General features: G+C 61.7%; 1 protein-coding gene across 1 annotated transcript in view; it reads right to left on the bottom strand.

The window, feature by feature from the left end:
- Positions 1 to 18,768, bottom strand: part of ARHGEF10L (Rho guanine nucleotide exchange factor 10 like) — a 160,911-nt gene that overhangs the window by 10,464 nt on the left and 131,679 nt on the right. Inside the window, exon 25 of the mRNA XM_040228494.1 lies at positions 18,093 to 18,241. Within this exon, the coding sequence (XP_040084428.1) occupies positions 18,093 to 18,241 (149 nt within the window). The remainder of the gene's footprint in view (positions 1 to 18,092; positions 18,242 to 18,768) is intronic.

Raw genomic sequence — 18,768 nt, 5'->3', positions numbered from 1 at the left:
GGGACCTCAGGAGCCCCGGGCCGAGCTCACCCACCTCCACCCGAACCAGGTCAGAGGGAGGGGACCTCTTAACAACAGGCGGGGTGACTCCTGGTGTGCTGCGTCTGTTGATTCCTGGGGAGTCAATACCTCTAAGGTGGCCCAGCTCAAGCTACCCACGGGAGAGCGCTGAAGGAGGTACAGGGAAAGACGCGCACACCAGGCTCGACCGTGACACGAGGGGAGGACAGGGCGGCAAGTCCACGGAGAGGAAGTGGCGGCTTGCGCACAGTATCTAACGGTACAGAGGCACAGAAAGAAGAATCGAGGCTCACTAACCGCGCGGCTGAAAAAGACTCTCGAGAGTCCCTTGGACAGCAAGGAGATCAAACCCGTCCATCCTAAAGGAAATCAACCCTCGATATCCATTAGACGGATTGAAGCTGAAGCTTCAATGCTTGGCCACCTGATGCGAAGAGCCAACTCATTGGAAAAGACCCTGATGCTGGGGAAGATTAGGGGAGAAGGGGACGACAGAGGATGAGATGGTTGGATGGCGTCACCGATGCAATGGCCATGAGTTTGAGCAGGCTCCGGGAGTTGGTGATGGACGGGGAGGCCTGGCGTGCTGCAGTCCCCGGGGTCGCAAAGCGTCGGACACGACTGTGCGCCTGAACAACAGCAACAGAGGCACCAACAGAGCAGAACTTCTGGGAGGGAGGCGGGCGGCCGAAGCCAAACCTCACCTTCACCGCAGGGAGACGAGACGTGTGTCCCGAACGTGACAGACCCAGCAACAGGGGCGCAGACAGTGAGGAGTCACAAGGGAGGCGCCTGGTGGTTTACACCCAGGACAGGTGAGAGCATTTCAGGAAGCAGGACTGCAGAGGGGAGTGGGCGGGGGAAGGGCCTTTCCAGATAAACCTTCCGCGCAATCTGAGTTTCCTTTAAACAGTTTGATCTTAAAAAAATAACTCTTGCAAAGCAAGAAGATAAACACCCAGCTTCCCATCCACCTCAGGAGAAAATCCAGGTTCCCTAGCTCAGCGTTTCAGGCCCAACTCTGCCCCAACTCCCGCCTTCCCTGTCCAACCAGAGCCCGGGCCCGAAGGATGCTCAGGACACGCTCTGCAGCCCCGACACCACTCTCGCGATGGCCTCCCTGCAACGGGCATTGCCCACTGCCCTGCTGGGATTCAGCACCTGAAGACTCGGCCTCCACGAGGCCCACCCCAGGCACCCTTGCACTGGCCTTCTGCCTGCCATCTTCCAGCCCGGCGACATCTATGCCACTCTGGCCACACGTGGCTCTCTCCACTCTGGTCCATGGACTCCAAGGACAGACATTGAGCCTCAGGCCCTTCTACGTGCCCGGCAGAGACCTCAGCACACGGTGAAATTTGATCACAGAGCAAATGGATGGATGCTTGAAACCCAGCTATGATACCAGGTTGTTACTTAAACATCAACAACCCCCAGCAGAGCGGACTAGACAGATGCCTGACCGCTGGGAACAGTCGGGTAGCTCTGGCGCCCCCCCCCGTCGGCCGTCCATCTACTCAACATCATGGGTGATGAACACGGAACAGCGAGAATGCACCGCAGTTATTACAGAAAGAAACAAAAAGGGCCACCTCTAGAACCAGGGGAGGGGGCGGGGAGGGTGCAGGGAAGGGAGGGGAGGGGGCGGGGAGGGGAGGGGGCGGGGAGGGGAGGGCCAGGAGAGGTGAAGCCTGCACAGTGAGGATTATTCCAGCGCAGAACATGGTGACTTTCCTCCTTTCTGTTTTTTCCATTTTTTTTTTTTCCTATAAGAACAGCTCTTGGGTGGAAGCCCATGACTCTAGGAGATGTTGGCTAGAACATGTGCATGGAATCAGACCTGCTGTTGAATCTCCTTTCCTCAGTAACTTCCCAGGCTGGCGCCTCCGTCTCCCCATTTGTAGGTGGAGTTTGTCATAAGGGTTATAGGGACTTCTGGGTGAGGGGGGTTTACTACAAACCCAGTTCTTCATACAGCCTCCCTCATCCAACAGATGCTCTGGAGACCCTATGATATGCCTGGCATGGGTCTAGATGCTGGGAACACAGTGGTGAACAAGATAACCAAGCAGCCCACACAGGTAAGACGGATAAAGACTACTCCCAGTAGCGTTAACCACGGCGCAGGAAAATACCGAGGCCCCACTGAGACTGGGTGGCCAAGGAAGATCTCTCTCGGAAGGAGCATCTATCGAACGTAAAGGAATCATACCTGGGGTTTGGGGTAGGGGAGAGAGCACTCTGGGCAAAGCACGCAGCAAGTGCAAAAGCCCTGGGGCAGGACTGAACTTGCCCTGTTCCTGGGTCTGTTGGGAGCACTGCGGCAAGACAGAGGAGGGAGAGGCAGTCAGGGCCGCATCACACCAGGCCTCAGGCAGCCCTGAGGACCCTGGTGGAGAGTTAGACTGATTTAAGTGAGGGCGGGGCCGGGCCTGCTAAGTGACCAGCTCAGGTTCACCTGGGGAAGAAGCTGGGTGTGAGAGCTACGTGGCGGCAGGCAGGGACGCTGGGCCTCACTGGGGCTCAGCACGTGAGAAACGGCAATAAGGCACTCTGTTTCTTATGCCGCAATCACCCCAACCCTGGCTCTGCCCCAGGTCCATCCCGGCTCAGACCACCAGAGGTTTCCCGCTGCGATAGAGAAGCTGGGGCCAGGGGTCTCCACCAGGGAGCCAGGGGGAGCTAGGGTGGTGAGCTCGGTGCGCACCCCGATCGGGACGCGGGGCCCCGGTGGGCAGGACTGCAAGCTGGCTGACGAGACGGCGCTTTCTGAGCCTGGCCCTGACCGCAGGGCTTTGCAGCCAGGTGGGGTGGCCCAGCGGGCCGGGGTCAAAGTCCAGGGTCCTGACAGGGCCTGAGGGAAGAAGCTACAGCTCCTCTGAGGTGGGAATGAGTCACGTCCATCGGAGTGGGGGTTCCCGGGGGTGGGGCCGGGGAGGGTCTCATATCAGGCCGGGGGCAGGGAGGGGGTCTCATATCAGCCCAGGGGTGAGGAGGGGGTCTGCTATCAGGCCAGGCAGGGCCTCCCTCCTTTTCAGACTAGGGGCTCAGACTAGGGCCTTCTATGGGGGCATTTTTCTGCTCCTCCTTCCTCAGCAGCCCTCCCCAGCCCCAGAGAAGGCCCCGGGGCTGGAGGCTCAGCCAGGGAGCCCCAGGGATGGAGGGGGAGGCCCAGCCCCCCACAGCCTCCAAAAGGCCGGCTCCGTCCATGCGGTGCAGGGCAAGGAGGGGAACGTCCATGTCTCTGGCCTCTCAGCCCCGGCAGCACTGGCTGGAAGCTCCTTTCTCTAGAGGAGCTCTTGGTGGGCTGGGAGGTTATCTTCCTGGAGCAGCCCGCACTCAGCTTTCCTGAAGGCCCAGACCCAGGCAGAGCACAGGGTTCCAACAGGAGACCCCCTCCACCAGCAGAGGCACCAGCAGCCCCATCACAGATGAGACTCTGTGGCCAGATCCACAGTGCCACCTAGAGAGGCAGACGGGTAAAAGGACAGGGCAGCTGGACAGAAGGGGCCCCCAGCAGGCTGTGTCTGCAGACTTCTTTAAAAACCAGCATGCACACACTCACACACGGATACACAAACACAGAGACACCAACAGGAGGGTGGGTGCATGCTCACACACGTGCTGCGAGACTCCTGCCTGGCTCCTGAAGGGAGGTCAGAAGCATTTCCTGACTCCGAAAAGCCAGACTGCACTGCAAGTGCAGAGACCTGGGCCCACGGAAAGCTGCCCCTGACTTTGCAGCCAGTCAGCCCTGCATGCTGCTGTCGGAATCTAATTAAAAGAGAAGTCAGCAGCGGAAATCCAGGCTCATTTCTCCAGAGGCGTAACAAGTCTGTCTCCAGGCCCAAAGGGCTTTGCCTGAGGCCTGTGCAAACCTGCCAAGTCCAGTGGTGAGGCAGGGCAGGGGTGGGGTGGGGGGCAGGGATGGGCAGGAGCAGCGGCAGCCCCAGCCCCCACCTCACTCCTCAGTCACCTCCGCCCCCCAGCACCCCTGCCCTCACCAGCAGCCTGCTGGGGGAAGGTGGATCTGGGTGCCCTGGCTGGGCCTCCTGGGCACACGGGGCAGGGATGGCTGGCACCCTGGCACCGTGGGTCACCAAGGGGCTGAGGGCGCTGAGTGCCGCACCCCTGGGTGGCAGGGGCTCAGTGCTGAGAGGCACACACCTCATTTTGTTTCCCAAACATTCTGTGTTTGGAGACAGGAGCTCAGAAATCCTTCCCCGGGAGGCAGCCAGGCCACCCACCAAAGCTGGACGAAACGCTACCCACCTGGCACCCCGAGTCCAGGCCGTGGCTTCCCCTTCTCACCTCTGGACCCCTCCTCTAATTTCTGGCCAGTCTGGGGGGGCCCAGAAGTGGGGCGCTACCTTACCGTCTAAGAGGCCTCTACCCGCCTTGTCCCTGAAGAAGGTCCCCGGCCCACCTGCACGACCAGCCCAGTCATGCCCCTCCTCTGGGCCCCAGGAGACCCAGCGCTTCCTGCCCACGGGCCCTGCGTTCCAGGCTATTTACCGGCTACCTCCCTGGCACCGGGAGCTGCTCTGTTAGTGTGAGAGTCTGGACCAGGAGTCTGCACACAGTGGCCCTCGGGCTATACCAGCCTGACACCTGTTTTGGTGAATCTAGTCTTATTGGAACATGGTCACACCCACATAGAAAAGAATCCATTCAAGTAGGTTGGGAACTCTGCCCTCTGACTACACAACCTCGGTCCTTAAGGACAAGACGATCCACAAAGAAACCTGAAGTCTACTAAGCAGGCTGGGTGGTGGTGCTGGAACAGGAACCGTGATCCTGAAGCCACACTTTGTGGCGGAGGCACACTCTGTCATCAGGAGCCAGGGCCAGCAGCAGAGCTGCCCAGCTGGCGGCAGTGGCAGAGTCTGCCTGCCAGCGCAGGAGATGAAAGAGATGAGGCTCAGATCCCTGGGTCGGGAAGACCCCCTGAAGGAGGAAAGGCAACCCACTCCAGTCTTCTTGCCTGGAGAATCCCATGGACGGGGGAGCCTGGCGGGCTACAGTCCATGGGGCTGCGAAGAGTTGGACTCGACCAAGCAACACAGAGGGGCAAGTGGGGTAAACAGCAGGCGTCAAGCGTAGCGTGAGAGGTGGCAGGAGAGCTCTGGGACCTTGGATTTGAATTAGAGGTATCAGTATGAACTTGAGAATTTTTTTTCCCTGGCCCTGTGCACTAACAATGTCTGGAAGCAATAACACCCCAACAGCAGTGAGAACACCCCCTCTTGGTTTCTAAATACCATCCCACTCGAACGGGAAACAGGCAGGGCGCCCTGGAGAAATGGTGACTGGGGCAGGGAAGAGCCAGGTGAGCACAGAGCGTCTTCAGAGGCAGAAAGCAAGGAGGCGACCAAGCAGTGATGGGGAGCATCCAAAGGACCCAGGAGCCAGCACAAGGGCGCCTCGCGGCCGAATCTGAGACCATTTGAGCATCAAAAATAGTAACCGTGGTCCTGGATGAAAGCTCATCCGGCCTTAAAAAAAATCTGTGCATTTGAAGTGGTAGTCAAGGGGGTTAGTTACATGGGGTGAAGGACAATCCTCTTTAAAGAGAAGTGTGCAGTGAAAATTCGCTGAGGAACAGGGTATTCTCCCATTTTTGCTAGAATTACCCACAGTAATTACAAAGGGAAGCTGGTACCTTGATGACAGGGACACCTGGCAGAACCCACCTCAACCAAGAGACCAAGGATGGGACCAGCCTACACCCTCCCCGCCCCAGCAATGTGACGGGAAAGCCCTGCTTCCCTGCAGAGAACCTGGCCAAACACTCCCACCTCATCAGGGCGGAACCGCAACTCCGGCTGCTGGGACCTTGGACAAGACATGGGCTCAGACTTCTCAAAAAAGTCACTCTCGTGGAGACCACACACAGGAAAAGGAGGGGAGGTGTCCTAGATTGAAAGGAGACGAGAGCTTCCCTGGGGGCTCAGGGGTGAAGAATGCACCCGCCGAGGCAGGAGAACAGGTTCGATCCTTGATTCGGGAAGGCCCCACATGCTTCAGAGCAACCAAGCCCGAGAGCCTCAACTACGGAGCCCACGCACCCTAGAGCCCGTGGTCAGCAAGCAGAGCCGCCGCCCCGAAGAGACGCCCGGGCCGCCACAAAGGGCAGCCCCCGCTGCCACAGCCAGAGAAAAGCCCAGCACGGCAAGGAAGGCCCAGGGCAGCCAAAAGAAAATAAACACATAAAGCTATTTAAAAAACAAAAGGAGACAAAAGAACTATGGCCGTCAGATGCAACGTGGGGTTCCCAGCCAGCTGCTGGAGGTGGCGACGCGGAGTGGCTGTGGAAGGTGCTTTGGGGACAAACTGGGAAAATGGGTCCCTGGGCAGTAGATTCACGTGAGGTTCCCGGGCGCGATGATGCCCTTGACGTTCGGGAAGAGGGCCCTGCTGAAGTATTTAGTGTGACGGGTAAAGACATCTGCGACTGGCTTCTAAATGATTTAGCCCCAAAGGGTGTGCGTGTTTACATATGATACGGGGTACATGCGTCAGAGCCTATCGTACAGAGTGAAGTAAGAGAAAGACAAATGTCGCATACTAACGCCTGCTTGTGGAATCTAGAAAGTCGCTACTGGTGGAACTATCTGCGGGGCAGCAGAGGAGGCGCAGACGTAGGGCATGGATTTGTGCCCACGGCGGTGAAAGGAGAGGGTGAAACGGTGGAGACGTGGAAACACACACGCCCCCACACGCAAATGAGACGGCCAGGGCTGGGGTGGCGTGGGAGGCAGGGTTGGGGGGGAGCTTCCAGACGGAGGGGGCACACGTACAGCTGAGGCTGATTCATGTTGCTGTGTGGCAGGAATCAGCATGATATTTTAAAGCAATTATCCTCTGATAAAAATTGAAAAATAAAAAGGGGTGGGGGTGGGGGGAGTTATTAAAAAAAAAAAAAAAGGCTGGCAGCTGGAGGGGAGGGCCTGGGGCTGCCTCGTGGCTCCAGCCCGTCTCCACGGGGTAACTGGGTCTTCTCTCTCGATTGTCATGGAGCTGGGAGAACCTGCCTAGGGTGCCGGCTGGTTCACGGGACACAGCCGGCGGGCCGTGAACACCCCACGCACAGGGCTTCAGGCAGGAGCAGACAGGCAGCGGGGACGGAGCCGGGGTCCCACGGCCGCCCATGGGGCCGGGCCCGTCGCCCTCTCCCTGCGGCCGCTGCAGACCGCTGCTTGGAGGGTCTCAGGTGAGCGGTTCCGTCCCAGACAGGGCTGACACAGCCCAGCTGCATCCCGCACAATCTGTGCGCCTCCACGTGACGTGTCTGGGCCTGTTTCCATAAATTCCCAGGGTGAGCAGTTCAGCACTCCAAGTCATTAGGGCTGAGAGCACGCCACGGAGCCAGGAAGGGGGCTGGGGGCTCTGGGAGCCAGGAGCTATGGAGGAAAAGCAGGAGGTAGGCAAGGCTACTGCCCACTGAACACAACTCTCCACGCCCTGCAGGGCACTTCATCTTCCCGGAGGTCTTCATGGAAGAAGAGGGAAAGAACCCAGGACGGGACAGGGTGAGCCCAGACGATCCGCTGGGCAGGGCGGGGGCGTGGGGCTGTCCCCCAACACCCTCCTGCCGAGTGCCCCGCAGGACGTGGCCCTGAAGGGGTCCTTGCCTCCTGGTCCCCACTCGCCTGGGAGGTCCGGTCATGGGCGCAGAGACCACCCACGGGGCACCGACCAGCACCTCCCCAACTCGCTTCCGCTCGGGGGGCTCGGTGGCCCCCGCAACCCGGGGGGAGGGCATTACCTGCCACCCTCTCCTAACAGGCAGGTCTGAGGCTCTGAGAAAGCTGCGGGATCCACTCCGCCAGCCAGGGGACACCCCGGGATTGGGACCAGAGGTCACGTCCGGAGCCACTGCACTGAGCCGCCAGAGGTGGTCTTTTAAAAGCAATTAGCACACAACACTCTTCCCTTATCTGTCTTACTCTTACCAACATTTCACAGCCGAAAAAAAAACAAATTGAGAGGCTGAGTGCCGTTCACAGAGGTGCAGTATTTGGAAAATTTGGGGGGAAAGCCAGGATTCCAACTCAGGGTGCCACACTCACCCCAGTATGCCCAGACAGGCCCCAGCTGTAGCACTGGGGGTCCAACACCTTGTCTGGACAAAATGGGACAGTTGGTCACGCATTGACAGGACTCCACAGCATACACCTGACCTCCATGGACAGACACCTTTTGGGGGCTTCGTCCAAAGCTTAACACGCTGCCTCCAGAATCTGACCTGACCAAGACCAAGGGATCCTGTGCTGGGAGGGAGGCTTAAGGCGTGCCTGCACCTCTGCCTTTTACCAGCAAGTCCGTTAAGGCCTCTGGGTCTCAGTTTACTCATCTGTAAAGTGGGGACAAGGCCATTCCTGTCTAAGAAGAGACTTCAACAAGTGCCGGGGTCTCCTGGCTCAGGGCCACCTCAGAACCTACAAGGGATAGAGTGATGGACGACATCCCTGCCCCCAGATCAATGGCCAGTCCCAAACCTGTCTTCAACAAGCCATTTTCAAATTGACTGGGTAAAAATCTGGTATGCATGGTACATTTTTCTAGAAAGATGATCAATAGTTTTTGCCAACATCTCCGAAGAGTCTGTAAACCACTTACCCTCCAAAGTTAAAAATTCCTGCAACAGAGGTGCCCTCATCACGAAGCACATAAGGGCTGGTGGCTCCCTCTGCCACCGCGGCCACACCCAGCGCGAGACCCACAGGAAGCGGCCCAGCAGGGAGGCTGTCCCGCTGCCGCCAAACCAATGTTCTGTCTTTATGAACAGAACTCAACGTCAACATCCTGTGGTAAATCACAGTGAAACTAAACGACAACAATGGACAGAAACCAACAAAGCGAAAACCACTAACGCAAACTGAAATCCACCTGCGAAGCTAGAAAACGTCTCAGAGCAAGAGCTGCAGATACTCATTAGTCTTATTTAATTTCCTTTTGTTCCTTCAATTACAGAAGCCAGCGCAGAGCAGGGGCGGAGGAGGGAGCCGGGACCAGGCGAAGACTGGCCCCTGCTGCACCCGGGCGCCACGAGCCGCTGTCAGCCCGGGAGGCCAGACCAGGACTCAGAGGGGCAGCGAGGTCCCCGAAGCGCGGGGCTGAGCACACGCCTGACTCACCTCTGCTGGGACGTCTGCAGCCAGAGCATGTCTCATCACTGTCTCCTGCCTGTCTCCCCGCTCCTCACACTGAGAAGGGGGGCAGTGAGGGGACCACGGGTCGCAAAGAGCGGGATGTGACTGAGCGGGCTCAATGGGACCACCGCAAAGGTCCCACAGGCTCCTCCTCACTAACAGCCTGGAGCAGCCTCTGGGTGAGTCTCCATCAGCCTTAACCCACGGGGAGCGGGAGAGGGCTACATGTCACCCTGGGACCCCCTCACCACAGCTGCACCCCCCGGAGCAGGTGTGGAGGCTGGAGCCGAGGCTGGAGCCGCCAGGGCAGAGGGAGCTCGGGTGGTCAGGCTGGAGCAGGGCGAGGCGTGAGGAAGCTCCATTCCAGAAAGGTCCACCATGGAGGCCTGGCTTTGATCCCAGCCCCGAGGGACAGATGGCATTGTGCCCGCCCGCCCTGCCCAAGCCAGTCCACACGGCGCTAATCCAGGACCCCCTTCACAGGCCTGCGCTCAGCACCCACGGCACCCGCTCAACCCACAGGCCTCCCGCTCAGGACAGCCTGGACCCCAGGGCCCTTGGGCTCAGTACAGAAGGTGAGCGGGCCCTGCCAGGCAGCGTCCCGCCCTCCCGCGCGGGTGAGGCTCCGGGAAGGGCCATGCCTCAGACGACATGCAGATCCACGCCCTGGACGCAGGGGTCCCGAGATCAGGATGCACGCTGACCGAGGCGAAGCCGGACCCGTCCCGACAGGGCTGGATGGGGGGCAAGGGGACCAGGCCTTCCAGGATGGCTCGGCGGGTGGAGAGTCCGCCCGCAATGCCGGGAAGTGTGGGAGACGCGGGTTCCATCCTCGGGTCGGGAAGATCCCCTGGAGGAGGGCATGGCCCACCACCTCCTGGGGGGGTCCCTGTGACCCTGAGGAGGTCCTGCATTCACCACAAAACGAAGGCTGACTCCTCACCGGGCAGGACTTGGGAGTTTTATGTGCATCTTGATGCCGAGTCCTGAGGCAGGTTCTATAATTTTCTCCCCATTTTAGAGGTGGGGAAACTGAGGCAATTGGTAGTGGAGCCAGGGACTGGAACCAGCCAGCCCGGCTCCCGAACCCACACTGACCCACCATCTAAGCCCACTCAGACCACGGCAGGGGCAGCAGGCAATGCCTCTCGAGGTTCCCCCTGGGCAGATCCTCCCCAAGCCAGGCTTGCTAAGGCCCTCACAGGACCGACCATGTTCACCCTCAACACCGGGCACCAGCCCAACCCTCCCCCCGTGTGATCCCTCCTGCCCAGGCGTCCATCTCCACTGTGCTAAGGCCCAGCCCAAGGCCTGGCATCCCGTGGGTCCATCCACAGCGCGCTCTGTCTTTGCCAAATCCCAGGGCATTGGATAACCGGTCCTATGGTGTCTCCTCCCCTAATTATGCAGCAGGGCTGGGGCGGCAGGGGGTGGGGTGGGGGGGGAATAACCTGGGGTGGGTGCGGGGGGCGCAGGAGAGCTGGGTGCAGGGGGACAGCCAGCCGCTGACAGCCAGCGACGCTGGGGGACAGGGCCCGGGGGGAGAATAACCTCGGGGGGTGGGGGGCGCGGGAGAGCTGGGTGCAGGGGGACAGCCAGCCGCTGACAGCCAGCGACGCTGGGGGACAGGGCCCGGGGGCAGAGAGCCGCCCTCCAGCCACCGCCTTCCCCCGCCCGCCCACCTCAGTCCCCAGGCTGCACTCCCACCATCACCCCTACCCCCCCACCCCCCACCCCACCCCCGCCCCATCTTCCCTCCACCAGCTCCCTTTTTTCCCTCCATGGACTCCTAGAACCTGTTCCCTCGGCCAACAGCGTCAAACTACTTTTTTTAAAACCATGAAATCCTTCCCTCGACCTACATCTTTCAGGACAAGGGGAGACCGACTGTTAGAAGAAAGCCCTGCAATCTTGGTGAGAAGAAGGGGAGCTAGACCCCGGCCCCTAAGCTCCCCGAGCCCTGCCTGGCATCCTCGAGGTGGGTCCCCACAGCCCCAGACCTGAGGGCAGAGGCCACAACCACGGCCAGGAGCCCCTTTCGACCCCTCGGTGCCCTCCTAGGAAGGAAGCTCCCACAGGGTCCCCAGGCCCAGGCCTACACTCCATCCTCCATACGCGTCCTGAAAGGAAGTCCCTCTAAGCATCTAACCTCAGTCCTTCATGCTGCTAGAAAACACTTGCACTCCTTTGAGTGCAACCTTTAGAAAACCTTTAGAAAATCGATTTCTCAAGTTTCACCTGCCAACTTTTAACTAAAGCTAAAAGAACAGGATGACAGTAAACGATGACAGGCACGTTAATAATAATAATTGAACCTGCTGAACTGGGACAGCTCCGTAGAGCAACAGGACCCCGACCCAAAAGCCTGAGCAGCTGGAACACCGGGAGTCCGGCCTTGGAGGCCCCCTGGACACCCGCGGGCTTAGGAATCTTCCCGCCCCTCGCGCCGATTTGCATACCCTTACCCAAAAAGCCCTGCGCCTGAATTGCGCTTTTGCAAATTCCCACCCGTTTCATGTCATAAATAAGACAGGAGACGGAAAACTAATACAGCCCAGTGATGCATTATTCATGCCGCGCCACACTGTTGTGATAGATTTACAACAGCTAATACATGCAAACTAAGTTTGGGCACTAAACGTGAAAACCAAGGGTGGGGAAGGCGGGTGGGTGTGGGGAAGTGCAGGCGGAGGTCTGGCAGGCACTGGTGTCCAGGAAGCCAGGGAAGTTTCTTTGCTGGCGCGCCTTGGTGTCAGCAGCCAGCACCCAGGTGCCGGGGAGGCAGACGGGCAGGCAGCGCTGGGCCTCTGGGCCCCCGGAGGCCAGAGTGCCAACAGCGTGCATGTGGGGAGACGCCTTCCGCGGCCAGAGTGGAGCTCTGCAGCTGGCCGCTGACCCACCCCAGACGGAGCCCACCTCCCGAGAGGGACGCCCTCTGCCTGGGCTCCCTGGCATCCAGTGGCTCAGACCCTGAGCTTCTGATCCAGGAGACGCAGGTTCAACCCCAGCTGGGGAAGATCCCACAGGCCACATGGCATGGCCAAAAAAAGTTAAAAAAGGAAAGGAAAAGAAATGCCTGCTGTCTTCATAGCCCTTCACCGAGCATGTGTCAGCCTGCTCCCAGCCCCAGGAACGTGGTGGGGGCTGTGGGAGCCCACCAGACGTGGTCCTGTCCCACGGGGTCTCCATCCGGTTAAGTTCCCACTAACCATCCCCCAAAAGTCAGGCACTGTGGAGCAGAGGAGCCTGCCGCTGGTGCTGCGGCTGCGGGTCACGAGGTGCGACCCAGTGCCTGTGAAAGGTGGGGAGGAGGCGCTCCAGACAGGCTTCTGTGGGGCGGTGGGGTCGGAGCCTAATGGGAGACGGCTGCCCCCATCAATTCTCACGAGAGCCCTGTGGGGCGGGAGCCAGGCCCGGGGCCCAACTGGACGCAATGCGCCCTGCGTTCCGGCACTTTCCAGGCAGGGCTGGGGGAGCCTCGACCCCAGGCCTGCTTTGCTGCAGTGGCACCCAGGAGGAACTGGGAAGAAGGGGAGCAGCCAAGGCTGGCACAGGGCAGGCGGGGGCACAGCTGTGCCCCTGCCGAGCCCCTCTGCCCTTTGCTGGCGGCTGCTGTCGAGCGGGACCCGCCCCTGCCCACCTCCAGACCCTCTGCCCCGTCCCTTCCCCGGGCCCCTTCCTGCCTCTTCCACTGCGGCCTCTCTCCCCAACCCGCGTCCTCCGAGGCCCAACTCCTCCCAGGGCGCTTTCCCAGCTAGCCCCAGGGCCCCAGGCTGCCTCCCACCCAGATTTTCAACATTTGACCCCAAAAGAACATGTAAGGCAGCGGGCAGCTGCGCTGCCGACCTGCCCTGGGTTGTGGGGCAGTTTTGCAAATGCCCAGCAGCACTGACTGAGAGGCTGGGGCGCACACGGCCCTGCGAAGCCCTGGCGGACAGGACAGGCCGTGGGCCTTCCCCGGGGCCAGTGCCTAGGACTCTGCGCTCCCCGTGCAGCGGGCATGGGTTCAATCCCTGGTCAGGGAACTAAGATCCTGCCAGTAAAAAAAAGAAAGACCAGGCCCCTCCCTGCTCTCATCTGTGTATGGCCAGGTGGGTGCAGAGAGACAGCAGCCATCTGGGTAACAACTGCAGACAGTGACCAGTCCTCTGGGGACAGTGAAGCCGCTGACGTGTGCAAACCCTGGCTGGGGTGGAGGTCGGGCAGGGCCCACCAAGGAGTTGGTCGCCGAGCTGAGGTAGGGGGACGGGAAGGAGCCGCCCGAGGGACAGCCCACGGGGACAGCGTTCCTGCTCCAGGCAGGGCAAGAGCGGAGGCAGAGGCCTGCAGGGGGAAGGAGCCTGGCACGTTCAGAGGGCGGCAGAGGGGCCAGCGGGGCCTGGAGCAGAGGCCAGAGACCCCTGCCTTCCAGTGGGCATCCCCCTTGGTACAAGGGGCCCAGCAGGAAACCCGCCCGCAGCTCATCCCCTTTGCCAGCGCCCCCGCCCGTTGCGACTGCCACCTTCCCCCGAGCCGGGTGAGGGAGATCCCCGCCCTCCCCTGGTGCCCGACCACGCCGGCTGGGCGGAGGGCGCCCCACAAGCTTTAGGCCTCCTGTCCTGAATCTTTTTTTTTTAATTAAGATGCAACAGTCATCCCACAGCCCGCGTCCCCTCCAGCGATCAGTTAAAATGAACTCCAGACGACTGGATTAGACTTTGAAGGTGGCAATCGAGATAATGAACACGGAGGATGTGGTGTTGACACAGGCCCTGGTGAGCGACATTATCATTTAACAGGCCTCGCCGCGCCTCCGCGGTGATCAAGGGGCTGAACAAGCAGGTTGGGGGCAAGCGGCCAGCGCACAGACGGGCTGGGCGCCACGCCACGGGCTCTGCGGTGTCCGGGCGGCTTCGAGGCCAGCGGGCCTAATGGGGACGGCAGCCCAGGGCCGCTCCCGGGAGCCCCCCACCCACACAGCTGTCCTGCCCCTCCCCACCCCCAAGCCCCCCCCCTCCCCCGTCTCCATCAGGCCCGCTCACCTGCCCCGCCCAGACCTCCCCTGCTCCCGCCCCTCCTCTCTGGTCTGGAAGCCCTCTCTCCTCCCCTGGGCCCTCACAGGGCCTGGGCCTGACCCCACGGGCCTGCCGTCCCTGGGCCAGTATTGACCATCCTGGGCCTCCTCTTCCCGGGCCAGCGTTGACCATCCCGGGCCTCCTCTTCCCAGGCCAGCATTGACCATCCTGGGCCTCCTCTTCCTGGGCCGGCGTTGACCATCCCAGGCCTGCTCTGAGCTCCTAAAGAGCTGAGATGAGGTCTCCCTCCAGCCCACCCCTCCAGCCCTCTCTGCGCTGCCTGCCGGTCAGGACACCTCCTATCCATCCTCCGGGATCATTGACTCAGAGCACCTGCTGCGGGAGCCAGACAGACGCCAAGAAATGAACAGGGCACGTCCCTGACCCAGGAGCCGCACTGGTGGAGGTTAAGAGGTTACAGAAAAACCCAAATGAACTTTTTGGCCAACACGGTACTTAAACAGATGATGCTGCCCGAGACTCACACACGACGGAGACTGGCGGACGCTGCGGTGGACGGTGCGGCCCAGGAAGACCGCCCCTCTGCCGGCAGTGGCCGACCCGAGGCTTCAGAGCAGACTCAGAGGCGGACGCCCAGGCTCCCATCCCACCTCGGCCTCCTCCTGGCTGAGTGACTTTGGGTGATCACTGACCCTCTCTGGGCCTCTGTTCACTTATCGGTTAAAGTACGAATAATAAAAGTGCTCACCTCACCGGGTGGTTTGAGGGTTAAGTGGGCTAAGACGTGTAAAATGCTTAACCCCAAGCCGGGTCCATGCTAAGCACTCTGTGTGTTGGTTATTATTTTACTTCCTGGTGGTGGAGAAATTGCAGAAAGCACCTTAGTGTTGACAGTCTCTGAATGAACCCCCATGTCTTCACATTCGGGCCAGAACCGGGCAACCACACCTGGGGCTGCCAAGACCCTCCCGGGCCCCCTGGCCTAGAGGATCTCCAGTCCCCAGGGGGGCTCCTGGTCCTGGGGGAGGGCCTGGCACAATGGCCCTCTAAACGGAGGCGTGCCCCACGGTGAGGACATGCCCGAGCCCTGGGGACCAGGGCAGTCTGGACAGCAGCCCAGCCAGAGGCCAGTCCCCTGGCCGGGCGCATGGAGCCCACGGCTGGGTCTGGTGGTCACTAGCAGCAGCCAGACGGCCGTTCCAGAGCCCGGTGCGGAGGTGGGCCGGCCTCCTCTCCTCCGAGCCGGCGGCGGAGCGAGGCCCTATTAAATATGCATGGCGGTCTCCTGCGCCCGCACAAACTTTTCCATTTCGAGGCCCCCTCTCGCCCTGTGGAAGGGCCTCCTCAGCCACCGCCTCTTTCTCCACCCGCCTGCCCCCACCCAGGGCCTGCCTCCCCCACCCAGGGCCCGCCCTCGCGCATGCAGAGCAGGGCAAGGGCCACACTGATCCCCTTCTTAAGAGTGGGTGGTCCAAACTAATCTTACATCATTGCAGCCTCGCGCTGGAGCCTTGTGGCCCCTCCACCCTGGGGACGGCGGGCCCGGAGCTGAGCTGCAGGCCTGGGCAGGACGGTGCGGCCACTGGTGAGGGGTGGGATCGGGTGAGGGCGGGCAGGGTCACGCCTGGGCCCTGTCTTTCCCTTCGTCCCTCTGTCTCAAGCTCCTGGGACGGCTGTCAGCAGAAAGGGGCCTTCCAGCCAGAGAAGCGAGGGGATGGCAGACACGCGACACGCACGCACAGTCCACCCCACCAACACCAGCGACTCCAAAGGAGCAGCTTGACTTCCCCAAGAGACCACACGCCAGTCAGGGAGGCGGCAAGCTAGGCGGTTACCGCACTAACGGGGCCCGTCCACCACTGCCCTGAGTAGGGCCCTGCCGCTGCTGCTGCTGCTGCTGAGTCGCCTCAGTCGTGTCTGACTCTGTGCGACCCCAGAGACAGCAGCCCACCAGGCTCCCCCGTCCCTGGGATTCTCCAGGCAAGAACACTGGAGTGGGCTGCCATTTCCCCAGGCCCAGGAAAAACCCGGGAAGCCACTGGGCCTGGCAAGGGGACAGCAGGGGTCTGCTCAGGGGGATGCAGGGGGCACTCATCCTTCTTCCTCCCAAATGCCTTGAGATCCAGGCCCGTCAGTGACCCCAGGTGCCCTGGGGAGCCACCTCCGCTGGTCATCTTTCTCCCAGAAGGCTGAGGAGGTGAGAGGCCCCTGAAGGCAGTGACGGGGCAGGGCTGGGAAGGGGGTCTGGGTTGCAGCTAGTCAGGGCACCGCGTCCCTACCCATCTGCCAGGGAGAAGGAGGACCAGGAAATGCAGACACAGAGGAGGGCCAACAGTGTCCTCCTGGTGGACCCCTCCCTGGCCCCCCTCCAGAGCCTGCCCCAGCAGTGAGGTCAAAGGTCCCTGGTGCCGCGGTGCAGGCCTAAGCGGGCGGGGCGGGGCGGGGGGGGGGGGGGGGCGCAGGGGAGGAGGGGTGAGGCAGGGCGGGGGGCGGGGCCAGGTTTCACCGTGAGCCCCCACCTGCTTCTCAAAACCTGATGGCAGCTCCACACCCAAATCCTCTGGCTCCGCCCATGGCGCGGCCTCTCGCCGCTGTCCAAGGTGCTGCGGGCAGAACCCACCCCACCTCCCTTTCCAGCACCCCAAAGGGCCGCTAACCAAACACCTCCCTGGCCAGGACTGGGGCTCCCAAGCATCACCTCACACAGAGGCGAAGGGACCCCGGTGAAGGGGCAGGAAAACTTAGGGTCACAGACAAGGGCCCCACGGCCCCAGAAGATGAGGGCCAGGACCAGGAGGCTGAGCCGGGAAGGCACCGATGCAAAGGCTGAACCTCAAGCTTCAACAGAGGTGGTGAGTTAGCACAGGGACCCTGAGGATTAACCCAGGGTCTCAGGGCTCACCCTCAGCTCCCTGGGTTCAGGGTCTCCACCTGCCAAACCAGGACCTGCCATCCGGGATCCAGCCCAGACTGCCTGGCTGCTGAGTAAGCCGAGGCAGGACCGAGAGGGCGAGGAAAGATGGTCCAGGCAGGAAGGCACGCTGCAGGGCCAGGCTCAGGCGCCCCCGGGCCTGGAGGCCACGCTGGGAACCCAAGGAGAGCAAGCAACAGGAAAGTGAGGTCGCTCAGGCGTGTCCGACTCTGTGCGACCCCGTGGACTGTAGCCCACCAGGCGCCTCCCTCCACGGGATTCTCCAGGCAGGAGTACTGGAGTGGGCTGCCACTTCCTTCTCCAGGAGATCTTCCCGTCCCAGGGATCGAACCGCCATCTCCCACATTCCAGACAGACGCTTTAACCTCTGAGCCACAGGGGTCACTGCCAAAACACCACGCAGGGTGGAGCCTGGGCTGTGGCGAACGGGGTGGGCCCAGCTGTTGGTCAGTGACAGGAGAGGGTCCGGGCTGAGCCAGGAAGGACCCCCAGACGAGGCCCGCATCGCAGTGGCCGAGGATCGGCCGCGCTCACGGTGGGATGAGGCAGGACCCCGGTGCTGGCCGAGCGCCCCTTCCCTGTGGGGTCCACACTGGCTAAAGAGCCCGGCGCCCCGAGTGCCAGCATCTGCACCAGCCGCTCCCTCAGCACAGGCGGGTCCGGGCTATCCCTGGGGGCACAGGGACCCCAGCCCCACCTCCCCAGGAAGCAGCAGACACAGCGGAGGAGCGAGCCCACTGCCCAGCAGGTGGGGCCCCTTCCCCTCTCGGAAGCCCTGAGGGAGCGTGTTGGGGGGGCAGGGGGTGGCCCCACAGGGATCCTGCCTCCCCGTGCAGCCCAGGAAACCCTGGCAACCCTGAGATGCCCCCAGGAGTCCAGGGCAGCGCCCGGCAGGGTGTGAGGGGGTCAGTGGAGGGGACACCTGGAGACAGCCCTCTGGGGCCACGAGCCGCGAGGCAGGGCCAGTACCTGAGTTTGCAAGCTGGTGGCGTCCAGGACGGTGACCCGGGGCCCACAGCTGGCCCACACAGCCTCCTCCAGGCTCAGCAGGGCGCGGACAGGCCCCGGCCCCACAGGCAGGCACACGGGCGGGCTCTCCAGGTCCCAGGGTATGCCTCCTGCAGGGAGAGGAAGCCGGCAGGTCAGCGGGGGCGGGTGGAGGTGGGGGGCAGCAGACAGGTCGGGGTCCCCCAGCCCTCGGGAACCAGGCCCCCAGGGGGGCGAGCCCGGCTCCAGGCTCCTCCCAGCCCAGCTCCTCCAGGCCCCCAGCCCTGCCCTCATCTGCGGTGCTCCCCACTCCTCTCTCCTCCTCTCCCCTGCCCTCTGCTTGCACCCCACCGCACACCAAGTCCACACCGACTCCACCCCAGGTCCCGTGCTCAGGGCTGCCGGAGCAGAAATAGATCAGACACACACCCTGCCCTCAAGAAAACCCCCACTGGCCGGCAAGACCACAAGGTTAATCAGCAGCCACCACACAAAGTGCCCAGCCCAAGCGGTCAGGCATGCACAGAGGGCCTTGAGAACCGTTAAGAAGGAAGGAACTAATTCTGCACAGGGGAAATCCAGGGAGGCTTCCCGGAAGAGGCAGCATCCAAACAGCCCAGCCAAGAAACCAGGGAGGCTTCCCGGAAGAGGCAGCATC

The sequence above is a fragment of the Oryx dammah genome, unplaced genomic scaffold (assembly GCF_014754425.2).
Source record: "Oryx dammah isolate SB20612 unplaced genomic scaffold, SCBI_Odam_1.1 HiC_scaffold_27, whole genome shotgun sequence".
NCBI classification, from domain to species: Eukaryota; Metazoa; Chordata; class Mammalia; order Artiodactyla; family Bovidae; genus Oryx; species Oryx dammah.
Note: the sequence above shows the minus strand (reverse complement) of the source record. Positions and strands in the feature narration are given on the sequence as shown.